This window comes from Delphinapterus leucas, chromosome 16 (assembly GCF_059928025.1).
Source record: "Delphinapterus leucas isolate spDelLeu-1000000601 "Yukka" chromosome 16, BTC_Dleu_Yukka2, whole genome shotgun sequence".
Classification (NCBI taxonomy): domain Eukaryota; kingdom Metazoa; phylum Chordata; class Mammalia; order Artiodactyla; family Monodontidae; genus Delphinapterus; species Delphinapterus leucas.
In genome coordinates, this window is record NC_143144.1 from 48555841 (window position 1) to 48570886 (window position 15046).

Genomic DNA, 15046 nt, shown 5'->3' on the forward strand with positions numbered 1-15046 from the left:
AGACATTTGTAGCAAAGGTATGGAGATGGGAAGGAGTGCAGTGTGTTCAGAGACTGGATAATCAGCATGACCAGAGCAGAATGGATGAAGGCAAGGAGAGATGGAGGTTGCTCCATTCATTCAATCAATATGAATGTATTAGTAACCAAGTATGTGGTTGGCCTTATGTTAAACCCCAAGGAACATAGAGAGGAATCAGGTGTGTTCTCTACCATCAAGGAACCACAATAATACCTGGGTGAAAGCAAATGCTAAGAATTTTGGTCTATAATTAGACTATAGGCTTGAATTCTTATTTATTTATTTTCATTTATTTTAGACCATAGAAAATTAATTGAATTTTTTCTTTACAAAACTGAAAAAATGTATTCAAAAAAGTTATTTGCATTTCAGAATAAGAAGATACTGTTTTTCCTTCTCTGCCCTTTAAAATATATGGTATAAAAGTATCAGGCTTGTCACAGCAACCAAAGTACTTTGGTAAGAGATGAATATTTATAAAGATAGGCAGAAAAGTGGTCATTTTAATTTAAGAATGCTTACTTACAGTTTATTTTATCTCGTCAAAAAGTATTCATCAAAGCAAAGTTCAAGAGAGGAAGAAAGGTTTAGGTAGTTTCAAAAGAAGTTAGAATATAGACATAAAAGGATGACTATGTCTTTCATAATAAACTTTTTAAAATAATGATTATGTCACAGCTAGGGCAGGGCTCTACTTGAGTCAGCATGATGCAGTCAAGGTGCTGAGGAAAGTCAAGAGATTTGAGATCTTATCATTATAAGGAGCAAAGTTAGCTAAAATTTCTAGATCCCTGTTTCCTAAGACTGAAAAATAAATTTCAACTATGCTTTGTGAATCAATAAACAGCGAATTAATACAGAATAGTATAATTATTCTCTCCTATGTAACTGAGACATTTTCTAGTGTCTCTTTCAATTCAGACATTGTGTACTTCCTATTCTGAAGCAGAAAAGCCAAATGCAGAATTGAGCTTCTTAAATATTCTAAAACAGTAACAACCCGTCCCAGGTGCCATTCTCTCAGACCTGAGCCGCCCTGTTCATATGGAGGTCATGCTCTGCACAAAGGTGACTGGCAAGGGGGTAAGTGGAGGCTGAAATCCAGCCCCCTCTCAGCTCCCCGAACAAGGCACCTTAGTCAGCCCAGAGAAGGGAGCGCCTTTGTGTGCTGTGCACCAAGTCCTATGTGCTAGGTGTGGCCATCTCCAACCTAAGTGCCCACCAATAGGGGAAGAGAATATTGTACCTCCATTCAAAGGTAGTGTTCATGAAGATGTGTAATAACATGGGAGCCCTTTGGACAAATACAATAGAAGATGCTGTAGTGGATTCAATAGTGTCCCCCCCAAAATTCACATCTACCAGAACCTCAGAATGGGACCTTATTTAGACATGGTCTTTAGAGTGTAAACGAGGTAAAGATCAAGTGAAATGATACTGGCTTAGGTTGGGTCTAAAATCCAGCAACTAGTGTCCTCATAACAAGCGGAAAGGGACAGAGAGACACCCAGAGATAGAGATGTAGGCAATGTGAACATGAAGACAGAGATCGGAGTGATGTATCTACAAGCCAAGGACTGCTGGCAGCCACCAGAAGCTAAGAGGAAGGCATGGAACTGATTTTCCCTCAGAGCATCCAGAAGGAACCAAGCCTGCCAACACCCTGATTTCAGACTTCCGGCCTCTCGACCTGTAAGAGAACAAATTTCTGCTGTTTTAAGCCAGCCACTCTGTAGTGCTTTGTTATGGAAACCCTAAGAAACTAATATAGAGGCCATACGTCTTAGTGGCTAAGAGCTCTGGAATCAGACACAAGTTACTTAACTTATTTGAAACTCGGTATTCATATCTGTAACATAATGATAATAGTATTATCTACCTCATGGCATTTGACAATTAAAGGAACAAAAACATCTGAAGTGCTTAGCACAAAGACTGGTTTGTGCTAAGAATGGAATAAATCATCACTACGATGATGTTGATGCTGATTTTGATACTGCTGCAGCTGGTGGTGGTGATGACTATAAGGGAAAAAGATATCCAAAGCCCTGTGTATATGCGTGTTTCATAAAGTAAACACAATATTAAAATATATGATGTGTGTGCATGTGTGTATTCAACACACGTATATTCACCCCATATAATATGAGCTTTAAATAACTAAATGAGGAAACGCTGCCCTCTTGTGGCAGAGACTTGAGGGCTTACAAAATACCAACGTGTCCTCTCTCCTTCCCAGTCCCTCTGGCAGGGTGGGGCATGTGAATCTGACCAATAACATATGTGAAGAAGGACCACCCAATTTTGATTAGACTTTGCATGAGTGGGAAATGTGCACATTAAAATCTTTAATGTGTTAAGCCACTGGAATTTCATGGTCTATTGCATCCCCTGGCATTAATGAACACCTCTTAACACTGAATTAACACACCACTTTTTCACCTGCCTTACCATCCTCCTGGCCTCACCCCAGTACAGACTATTGGGAAAAGGAAAGCAAAGGGTGTTGCATCGTGTTATACTCTAAGGGTTATTAGGCCCGGAATTTTACCCAAAGGGCAACCTGAATTTGAAACAAGCAGAAGCAATGACTCCAGACCAGACTACTCAGATTAAAGGACAATGGGCTGTAGCCAGAGGACCCCTTCTAAAGTTACAGGTAAACTTGGTGGCCAGCATCCTGGAGAACCTTTCTACCATCTCTGCTCAAGAGAAGAGATGTCCATTCTCAACTACTCATTTTGTTATCTTCAAAAGTCCTGGATGAAAAAAAAAAAAAACAAAAATACCCTCTCAATAATGTTACTGGAGAGATATCCGGTTTGGGTGGATTCCATTAAGTTCATTAAGTTACTGCAATCAAAATTCTTGCATCCCAAATAGTATGATTAAGCAATCAACAAAAGTAAAACAAGAAGTAGCCAATAAGAATAGTTTTTTAAATTCAGCCTAACTACCCAGGAACTGAAGAAATTGAAAGGAAAACAAGAATGATTTGGCTTTTTTGGGTCTATTACTTAACATTTGTAAAGCATGTTAAAACCAAAATTGGCAAGAGCACAGGAAACAACGCTCCATTCATGCTTGGGTAGAAGCAGTGTAAACCAGCAAGTTTTCCAGAGGACCATTTGGCAAATTATGAGAAAAGCTGTAATAATTAATATCCCTCTATTGGCTCAGCAACCCCACTTCTAGGAATTTAGCTTAGGGAAATCATTGGCAATATATACAAGATATCTGCTCATGAATGCTTATCACAGTGTACTTTATGATAGAAAAAAGCTATAAACTGAAATGTCAAATGATTGGTGATTTATTTGGTACATTATCATACATATAATGGAACACTATACAACAATTTTAAAATGGTGATTTAAAAAATACTACATTTTTTATGGCTGAGTAATATTCCCCTGCATATATGTGCCACATCTTCTTTATCCATTCATCTGTCTATGGACACTTAGGTTGCTTCCATGTCCTGGCTATTGTAAATAGAGCTGCAATGAACATTGTGGTACATGACCCTTTTGAATTATGGTTTTCTCAGGGTATATGCCCAGTAGTGGGATTGCTGGGTCGTATAGTAGTTCTGTTTTTAGTTTTTTAAGGAACCTCCATACTCTTCCCCATAGTGGCTGTATCAATTCACATTCCCACCAACAGTGCAAGAGGGTTCCCTCTTCTCCACAGCCTCTCCAGCATTTATTGCTTGTAGATTTTTTGATGATGGCCATTCTGACCAGTGGGAGGTGATACCTCATTGTAGTTTTGATTTGCATTTCCCTAATGATTAATGATGTTGAGCATTCTTTCATGTGTTTGTTGGCAACCTGTATATCTTCTTTGGAGAAATGTCTATACTCAGCCATAAAAAGAAATGAAATTGAGGTATTTGTAGTGAGATGGATGGACCTAGAATCTGTCATACAGAATGAAGTAAGTCAGAAAGAGAAAAACAAATACCGTATGCTAACACATATATATGGAATCTACAAAAAATTGTTCTGAAGAGCCTAGGGGCGGGACAGGAATAAAGACACAGATGTAGAGAATGGACTTGAGGACACGGGGAGGGGGAAGGGTAAGCTGGGACGAAGTGAGTGAGTGGTATGGATATATATACACTACCAAATGTAAAATAGATAGCTAGTAGGAAGCAGCTGCATAGCACAGGGAGATCAGCTCGGTGCTTTGTGACCACCTAGAGGGGTGGGATAGGGAGGGAGACGCAAGTTGGAAGAGATATGGGGATATATGTATATGTATAAGCTGATTCACTTTTTTATAAAGCAGAAACTAACACACCATTGTAAAGCAATTATACTCCAATAAAGATGTTAAAAAAATAATAATAAAATAAAAATTAAAAATACTACATAGCACTGAAAGATATTCATAAGGTAATTCTAAATGAAAAAGTTGCCAAATTGTATATACAGTAAAGTGTCATTTTCAAAAACTAAAGAAAAATAAACATGATTAGGTAAAGGTCTGAAAGGCTATATAACAAAATATTAGAAGTTATTGAGGCCCAGGACTACCAGATGATTTTAAATTTTTATTTTTGTTCACCTTAGAAATTTTAGGAAATACATGAACAAAAGGAAGATTTTTTAAAAACAACTGTACAACACCAAGAGTGAACTCTAATGTAAATTATGGACTCTGGGTGAAAATGACCTGTCAACGTAGGTTCTTGGATGGTAACAAATGTACCACTCTGGTGGGAGGTGTTAATAATGAGGGAGGCTGTGCATGTTTGGGGGCAGGTGTATATCGGAAATCTCTGTACTTTAATTTTGCTGTGAATCTAAAACTGCTCTGAAGAATAAAGTCTATTAAAAAACAACTTTGCCAGCACTGGCATAGTGTCACTTCTCTCATCTTTTATTGATCAAAGTGGTCTCGGGGCTGGCCAAGTTTCAAGGGCTGGAAAAATCTCCACTCCTGAAGGGGACTGGCAAGGTCACTTTGTATAGAATACATAAGATAAGAGCTATTGTTGCCACCATCTTTGGAAACTATAATTTTCCATTTAAAGATTTTTTTTAGTCTATCAATCCCAAAAGGAATAAAAAGCACTGAAAAAGTGAGATAAATAGCAAAGTGAAGAGATATAGACAAGTCCAGATACATAATAATCATAATTCATAAAAATAAACTAAATTCAGTCATTAAAAGATGAAGATTATCAGAGTAAAAAACAAATAAAGCTATATGATATTCATAACAGACACTTCTAAAATGTAAGAACAAATAAGAGTTGAAAGAAAATGATAGAAAAAATATACATGGCATATTCTAACCTACAGAGAGCTGAGTTAGCTATATTAACTGAAAATACATAGATTTTTGAGACAAAAAATTTATTATTAGGTGTAAAGAGAATCACTACAAAAACAAATAAAAGGCACTTCAGATACATGGAGATAACATTGTTAATATTTTTTATAGTATTTTAAAGCTTCTAGTACCCATAGTATATGAAACTAAGAGAGCATCTACCTTGAAAGAATGACCTTTTAGTCAGGTTTATTTCTTATCATACATTCCACATAGGAAAATAGGCAGAAGAAAATGTACCTGAATATTAACCATGGTTGACTTTGGAAAGTAAGTCCAATGTCTTCTGCCAGTTATGACAGCTGGCTTTTACAGCTTTGGTTTCTAAACTTGGGACAATTTAAATTAACAAGTATGATTAATCTCTGCTATCAGTCAACTCTCATCACCCTCGTCATCAGAAAGCCCTTTTTAAGCACCTTCACTTTACATGGGCATGGACTAGACACAGAACGAAAACTCACTACATAACCAAGGCCTACACTTCACTGAAAAGGGAGAGCACAAATAAGCTGGTAGGAAAGTTGGAGCAAGAAGACAGCGTCAAGCTTCACAACAACATAGAAGAGGCAGAATAGGAAAGAGAAATTCAGGATGTAGAAACAGAGCAGGGCTTCACAAACCAGAGCGAAGGCTAATGGAGAAGGTATTTATAAAGACATGATGATGAGATGCAGAAAAGACGTCAAGAATGGCTGGTGAAAGGCAGTCACTTAGGTTTCCACATTTGCTCTCGGCATGGGGTTAAGTACACTGAGGAGAGAATGTAGCGGGGAGAATAGAGAGCCATAGAGGATAAACAGTTAGAAATTATAATCCAAGAATTATAGTCATAGTCAGAAATCATAGAGAAGATTTATACACACACACCCCTCAAACTGAGTTCCATAAGTCAGTATCATTCGAATGAATTAATTTCATAAATTGGGTTTTTCTAAGTGTGTACATAAATTATTCGAATAGGTTGCACAAATCACTGCCCCTTGTTGTCTTCTGAAAATGTGCCTTGAAAGGATAACCCCTTTCTGTAAAAATAAAAGGATTTGCAATGTGTAAAACAGAAGACAATAGAGAAATTATTCAAAAGCCTGCTCAGACCTTCCTTCCAGCTCTGAAGGAAGCCGTGCCATACTGACTCCTAAAGCGTTAATGAGGTGAGAAAAAAACAAAAAAGGAGGGTCCATGCCACTCCTACAAACTTGAGAAAGGAAACTTGGCAGACGGGAAAAGATAGGAGAAGGGAAGAGAAGTGAGACAGAGCCTGTCCAGCTGCACCACACTTGAGGAAATGAGTCAGTGTTCCCAGCTGCCACTCCCAGAGCCTCCATTCAGATTATCTGCCTACCCCTGTGATTCTTCTCTTGGTACAGATATTTGAAACCTGTTTTGTTTTCTCCCTTCATCGTCTCTTCGTTCCATAGCATCTTACTACATCAGGATCTCCCAGAACTCCACTCCACAGACTCCTTCTTTGAGGTGCCTTCCAGAATCTCCCTAAGTGAATTTTGTGACTGCCACACAGCTTACACTTTAATACAGAACATCCCAAACATGTTCTCCACGTCTGGAGAAAAATCATTTACTGTTTTTTCATACAGTAGTATCAGTCAAAAAGAAATATTTTCCTTATAGACAGATCAACTGAGGCAAATGTTGGCCTTACAATTGTAGAGGACTTGATGGATTATGGAATAGTTTCATTAACATAATTCTTTCATCCCACAAGTCACTACTCTTCCTAACCCTTCAAGAGCCCCCAACTCCCAACCCCAGCTGAAAACACTTCAGTGATTTTCTATTCCCCTTTGTTTAAAGACCCAAATCTTTATCATGGCATCTAATCTCTACCTCTGAATTTAATTCACAACACCATGCCCCACTGTCCTCGCACTCCAGCCACACAGAACTATCAGCACCTCAAACAGGCCACAGGACTTTTGCACATGTTTTCCCATCTGTGTTAATTGTTCTTTTTTACCCCCCACTTTGCCAGTTAATTCTTACCCTTCCTTTGGTTTTCAGTTCCATTGTCTCTTCCTCAGGGAAGCCTTTCCCAATCTCCCTGACCAGGTCAAGTCCCTTTAAGATAGCTCTTCATAACTTCCTTTCTTAGCAGTTAACCCAATTATAATTAGACATGCGTTTGTATGACTATATGATTACCTTTTGTCTCCACCAGTAGACTATATGTTCTATAAGAACCACAACTAGTAGACTATAAGTTCTATAAGAACCACAACCAATTTTTTTCTCAGTGTATCTGTATAGTACTAGTTCAGTTCATGACACACATCTTCCACAATATTTAATAAATGAATGAATGCATAATAATCTCTATGTGGAGAGACGTTACAACTACATTTGAGAAATGTGGAAACTGAGTCTCAGAGATTTTAAAGGATTTGCTCAAGGAGCACAGACACAGGTATTTGACTCCTGACATTATGACCATTTACTGGAAATGCATCATTCCAAGGACTGGAAAGCACTTCCTGGCACATAGTAGGTGTCTGGTGCAGACTTGTTGAATGAAGAAATGAAAACAACAATGAAAGTAGCAAGGAATAAATTATGAACTTCAACATGGTTTTCAGGGTGAAGAGAATAGTCTTGGCTGTGACATTGGGCAGGTCGCATCACCTTTCCAGGCCTCAGCTGAAGTTTAAACTTCGATGATCTTCATGCTCTGCAAATCTGAGGTTCTGTGCTTCTAAACTCCTCATACCTTGGCATCCTGCCTAATAGCAGGTACCTACATATGGTGGCTGAGTTACTCAGCAGCCCAGATTTGACTTTATGCTTTGGATCATTTTTACTGTATTTAAAGAGCAATTATCCCTATGCAACAAGAGGCAATTGCAGGGGCAATTTCATCAAGGATAATATATGGCAGCTATAGAAACAACAGAAAGTTATTGCAGGCTGTTAAGCACAGCAGATGGAAAAGCATTGTTATAACCTTGACAGTTGACCCTGGGACTTCCAGATATGTTATATAGTTATATGCAAGGAAGCAAAGAGAATCTGGTCCCCAAAATAGCATTTTGAGTGTCCTCTTGGCATTCTTCAATGATTCAGAAACTAAATCAAAGTGAGAGAGTGGCATGGACATATATACACTACCAAATGTAAAATAGATAGCCAGTGGGAAGCAGTCACATAGCACAGGGAGATCAGCTCGGTGCTTTGTGACCACCTAGAGGGGTGGGATAGGGAGAGTGGGAGGGAGACACAAGAGGGAAGAGATATGGGGATATATGTATACGTATAGCTGATTCACTTTGTTATACAGCAGAAACTAACACACCATTGTAAAGCAACTATACTCCGATAAAGATGTTAAAAAAATAAAAAATAAAGGAACGAGTGTATGTATATGTACAACAGAATCACTTTGTTGTACACCTGAAACTAACACAACATTGTAAATCAACTATAATCCAATAAAATTAAAAATAAATTTTAAAATAAAATAAAATTTTAAAAAAGGAAATCATGAATGGTCTCAGTCATTCAGCCAAGAGTTAAGTAGAAACTATAAGGGAAAAGGCACTTTCTTCTCCTAACAAATTGGGAATTCTCTAACTAGTCATACATACATGTCCTTATCCTGTCTCCTAACCAAATTCCCCATTAAAGTGATCCAAAATCAAGAGCTAGGTTAGCTTTCTAGATTCATCTCTCAGCCACTCCTTGACCTAAGCCCATAATCTGGCCTCACAATGCAGTTTTTTCATGGCTCCATGAGAACTCCCATGGCTCCTTCAGGTCCAGTTCAGTGTCATTTCCTTTTTGAAGCCTTTCACGATGCTCCCAGGTAGAGCTCAGTGCTACCACCTCCAAATTCCCACAGCATTTATTTATGCCCAGGTGACAGCACTGATGGCCATCTGATTATGTTATGATTATTTGTCTGTCTCTTGTCTCCTGCCCAGATCACCCCACTAGCCTATAAAACTAAGATAGGGACTTTGCTTTATTCATAATAATATACCCCAAGCACACAGTTGCATGCCTGACATTTAGAAAGCCTATTGAGTTAAATGCTAGTTGGCAACTAATCAGTAGATGAATTAACTGTAAACAAAGAATGAGTCCTATTATATCAACCCACATAATAAAGGTTATTTTATCAGGGAACTTTTAGTGACCTCACTTTAACCCCAAAGAAGTAACACCAATGCTAAGAGTTTCAAGCACTCTGAGATGCCAATGATGGCATTTTTAGAAGAGGTAGAATGTTATTCTACTACTTACCTTTTAGCTAAAATTATTAAACTCTTTTTATGCCAGGCACAGAACTAGAGTTTTGTATGCACTATCTCATTTAATCTTCAAACAATCCCATGAGGTATCATTATTCCCATTTTCAAACAAAATACTTGAGGTGCAAGTAGATAAATTACTTTCCCTAGGCCACAGGGCTAGTAAGGGGCAGAGCTGGGGCTTGAATTCAAGTCCTAAAACCTATATCTAAAACCTAAATGCTAAAAGCCAAACTCCTTATCACCATGCTGTTCTCTGCCCAGTTATAGGACCAACCCTAGTATCTGAACTGTGGGTCAGTCTTCAATGTTTTTCTTCACCTCGTATTACTTTCAATTTACTTAATTTTATTCACATAGCAACTTTTACTTAGGTATTTTATAATCTCCCGGAAGACTCCTACCACCTTTAAGAACAGCTATTATCAACATTTAAGGACTCATTTTATCCCTCAATTTTAGAGTAAGAAAACTGAGACACAGCAGTTAAGTAACTTGACCAAAGTCACACAGCCACTAAGAATGAGAGCCCAGAATGAACACAAGCCATTTGACTCTTGCACCTACGTGCTATCATCCACTTCCTTAGGACAGTTCTGTGTCAGTTTGGAAGTCCACGGGTCAAGGTGTCTGAGACTGTTACCCACCCAGACAATTCCTGAGTCAGTTCAACCGCAGCAACCAAAATCACACATGAATGCAAATGCTTTCTTGTCAAAGAAAACAAAATTCATGTGTATTCTTACGTATAAAATGGAGCTAAAATCTGTGCCAAGATGTAATTTTGCCTCATCTGCTTTCGTTAGGTGGTCTCGGTTCTGCTTTTATCACTAATTGGCATTGTCCTACATTAGACTTAATCCTTTCAGAAAAGCACAGGTAAATAACCTCAAACCCATAATCACTTGCTGGTTGGTCAGATTGTTTTCTCATTTCCAAGAGATCATTGTCTACCACCATATGAGATCTTGATACAGTAATAACCACTAGCATTTACTGAATCTATTACATGTCAGACGCTATGCTAAACTTCTTCACCCAGATCCCTCATTCACATAATCCTTTTATTAGTCCTGTTTTACAGGTGAGGAACTAAGCCCTGGGATGTTGAGAACGTTGCCTGAGGGCCCATGGCTGGACCCCAGATATGATTCAACCACTCAGCTTATTCTCAGCCTCTGCTGTCACTGTTCTGGTCTCTTTTTCCCCCCTGTAATTAAGGAAAATCATTCAAACAGAAATTTTTTTTTTTTTAAGTAAATAGAGTACCTGATAAGACCCAGGTCGTCTCCGTTCAAATCTACCATTTTCAAGAGTACCATTTCCTTGTCTGTATTTGAAGAATACCTAGTCAGCAAAACAGAGGAACTTAGTGAGTTCGAGGTTAGAGGCTGGCCCTCATGTATGACCCCCTCAGCCAGAAGCTGACACAAAAACCAAAACCAAAATGACTCTCAGTAAGCAAGGCTCCCTGACACTCTAGTTCTACAAACTGCATCCAGGATCTCATTTCTCAGCTAAAGAAATGATTTGCAACTGTGAGCAAAGGGGCATTAGGTCAGCTAACTGGAGATGAAATATACATTTTTATGTAAAATATGCAATATTATATAGCATATATTATTTCTTAAAAAAAGGTTTTGTCTTTGAAATATCTACTCATACTAAATTTTAGTGAAATCTCTTAAAAATAGCAGGGAATGTGCAAAATCAAAAGCATTCCTGACCTACAATTTAAAGGGTTCTTTTATGTCCTTTCAAGGGAAATCAGATTATATTTTCTAAAAATCAACTCCTTTGAAATCTTTTAAAAAATATAGAGACAAATATGAAATGTCAAGTGGTCAAGTTGAACTGCGATATTATTTTACTCTGCTATAGTAGCCAAGTACTTCTCTTCTGTCACAAACCTCGTTCATCACATAAAAAATTAAAAAATAATGGGCTTCCTTAGTTGTCCCATTCAATTATGCCAGTTTTATGTCTTGCTGGCATAATGTCTTATGTCTTGAAAGAGTTATTCATTAGTCGAACAAATATATGTTATGCACATTTTTATATTTTCCAGATGAGAAGCAGAGAACCCCTAAATTAAGATTTAAGTGGATCTCTAAAGGTTACACAGCTAGGAAGTGATAAAGCTAAGATGAGACCACAGTTGTGCCTTCTTTGAAAGCCCAGAGTCCTTCAAACATTCACATCTGACTCCCACAACCAGCAAAGGGGGAAGACGTGTGCATAGGCTGGTCTGTGCTTCTGCATTCTCTTTTTATTTCTGCTTGTCTTAGAATATCAGCATGTTTTTAAATTATTTCAGCTTTAATACCCTTTCAGGATCTCACCATACCCATCAAGTTACAACCCTGTTCTTAGATTTTGTTGCTGGTTCCTAAAGGAAACACATGATTTTATCTAGATAATCGTAACCTCACCTTGCTCTCTCTGACTGTGGATTCCGAAGGTACGAAGAAGGGCTTCGATTGATCTGTGCACCATCCACATTCCCTTTATTGATAAAGATTTTGCCTGGTTTCATATTTGCATGTGCTATCTCAATGCTCTATACGTTAAAAAAAAAAAAAAGTTGTAAAGTTAGAAATCCTGGTGGGCATTAAGACTTAGTTGATATAAACAGAAGAGCCCTGTGGAAAATTTCTTTTGTCTCCAACTTGTCCCTGCTATGGGATGAAAGCTGGAGAACCACAAAGCTGGTGTCATTCTGGGGGTAACAGACATGACCTTCAGGGTTGAGATGAGGAAATGCTGTTTATAGGGAACGACCTGAGTGTCTCAGGACTGCCAAGTCAGGAACTGTCTGCCATTTCAGATGGCCAAAATGGGAGACTTGACCGTACAACTCTCCATCCCCCTGCTCACACCCTCTAAGGCAGAGCTTTTCAAACTTTTTGGACTGAGAAATATAGTAATTGATATATTTTTCATCATAGCTCAATACACATCAAGATATGTATCCTAAAACAAAAGTTCACAATACAAACTATACCCTGTGTGTCATGCATTATGTTATTTTCCAATCTCTTTTAGTTCCTTTTTTAAAGCTTATCACAACTTTATGAAATTGATTTCATAAAGCCATTCATAGACTGTTATTTGCTCTTTGAAAAACATTGTTGTAAAGACATTTCTTCCTTTGCCAGATGGATCCCTGGATTTGGGGGCAGCGGATGGTGGTAATTTTATGAGAAAAAGTAGGGAGAGACTAAACCTGAGAGACAAAGGAATGAAGAAAACATTAGCAAGGATTCTATGAGAGGAAATAATTACCTGGAAGACAGGAGAGAGTAGTAAAAGCTACCCAAACCAGGAATGGGAGAAGGGTTTGAGGGTATCAGTTCAGAGCCCCACGTCAGTCTAGAGCTGCAGTAGAGGACTTGAGAAATGAGGGTGTGTGGTGTAAATTGGATCCCCTTCTATGCTCTTTGGGAAATACAAGGAAGGCTCGAAATTATTTGTAATTACTTTGAGTTCCTTGGTGGATTTCTTTTCAAGTGACTTTGTGCAGAGAACTGACTATGTGGGACCCTATAATTTATAAGGGTTAGATACAAAATGTTTTCTGTGTCTTTGGGTGACAATATGAGGCTTACTGCCATAGAACCCTCTTCTCCCAATCAATCAGCGCCTCAGGACTAGCATCCCACAGCTCAGAACCAGAAGCTACAAGGGAGTCAAAAAGGAGAAAGGGAAGTAGGTGCTAAGACTGTGCTCAGACCGAGATCCTATAGGGACTCTCCGTATCATACCACACCACTCCTAAAACACTGTAAGCAATGCTAAAGAACATTGGGGTCCTCTGGGGTCCCTTGCCTACCTTCATGATGCCAGCAACCATGTACTCAAAAGTTCGATTGCTAAATCCTCCACTGGCAATCACAAATGTAGAGTACTGGAAATATCCTGCTGGAGCCGAGTGTGTGTGAGTACCACTCAGGATAACGTTGTCTCTTCTGTACAGGGAGCCATATTTACTCTGCAGCCTGTTCAGGACCTTTAAGAAAGGAAAACAAAACAAAACAAAACTAAGAAGAGGAATAACATAGGAGCATAGCCTGAGAAAAAGCGCTGATGGGTCTAACCACTGAGCCATATCAGTGACATCCCTGTCAAGTGACCTTTCACTCTATGCTTGAGTTTATCGTCTCAGTAACAGCAACATCAACAATAATTGCAGTCGCTAACATTTTATAGATTCTTGCTGTGTACGAGCACAATGCTAAGTATTACATACATCATGTCATTTAAAAATCTCTATAACACCACCAAGAGGTGGGTATTTTTAATCTTATCTTTTGCTGGAAACATTGACATGTACAGAAGTTAAATAGTTTGCCCACAGGTCTAATAAAGAGCAGAGTCAGAGTCTAGATCCAAGTCTAACTATACAACCAGTATTCTCACCTGCTCATTTCCAGACACTGTCCTAAGCGCTGGGGACATATGAGGTCCCTATCCTGGAGAAGTTTTTATTCTAGTGAGGGAAAGATAAATAAATATGCAATATTATATTATACAGTGATAAACTCTATGAAGAAAAATATAGCTAGGTAAGGCAAAAGAACATGATAGGTGTTAGTGAGGAAAGATCTTCCCAAAGATGTTACCTTTCATCAGAGGCTTAACTGAAGAGAGCAAACTGGTCATGCAATACCAGGGGGGAAAGCATCTCAGGAGCAGTGCAAAGTCCTCTTTACTGCCTCACTTCCCAAAATGAAAAACTCAACATTCCCAGACACTTACACTTATTGGCCTGGGGAAGCCACCCGCTGTGACCTGAGGACACCCCAGCAATCCTGTGGAGAGGCCCATGTGGAAAGGAACCATCTTGTCAGCACTGACTTGCTAGCCGTTTGGTGAACAACCATAGAAGGTGACCCTTCAGACACAGGCAAGCTTCAAACAACCTCAGCCCCAGCCAACATCCAAGTTCAACCTCATGATACAAAAGTAATGATATGTGACTGTGGTTCTAATATGTCAGAATCAGCCAACCCAGCCATTCTAGGATTTCTAACCCACAAAAATCCTGAGCACTAATACATGATTATTGTTGTTTTAAGCCACTGAGTTTTCTGGATGACTTGCTGTACAGCAATAGATACCTAATCCAAAGAGACTCAGTAAATGTTCATTGAATTAATCAATGAACATCCAGATGAATAATTAATGTTTTGGGGTGGTATAGACACATCAAGAAAACAAAAGAAAAAATTAGTGATGTTGCTGAGTAGCTTTTTTTTTTTTGGTTGAAATGTCTGTTTTTTATTGAAGTATAGTTGACTTCGAAGGCTACATTAGTGCTGAATACCTATATCTGATTGTGCTTTAATCGACTGCAATCTAAAGTTTGGTATTACTGTGGTTTCTCTGTGGAAGATGCCTTGACTTCATTTCAA

At 38.5% G+C, this 15046-nt stretch overlaps 1 protein-coding gene across 8 annotated transcripts in view; it reads right to left on the bottom strand.

Annotated features, from left to right (window-relative positions):
- ASAH2 (N-acylsphingosine amidohydrolase 2) overlaps positions 1 to 15046 on the bottom strand; it is a 170179-nt gene that overhangs the window by 138342 nt on the left and 16791 nt on the right. For 6 of the 8 annotated variants that reach the window (XR_016387985.1, XR_016387984.1, XM_089897252.1 and 3 more), the window contains 3 exons: positions 13465 to 13641; positions 12065 to 12192; positions 10902 to 10979 (listed from right to left, as the gene is read on the bottom strand). Coding sequence is in view for 6 of the 8 variants with exons in the window: in XM_089897252.1 (XP_089753378.1) it covers positions 10902 to 10979; positions 12065 to 12192; positions 13465 to 13641 (383 nt within the window). In the remaining 2 variants the exon portion in view is untranslated. Of the gene's footprint in view, positions 1 to 10901; positions 10980 to 12064; positions 12193 to 13464; positions 13642 to 14051; positions 14122 to 15046 lie in introns of all 8 variants that reach the window. The other 2 variants (XM_089897255.1, XM_089897251.1) reach the window with 2 other exon arrangements.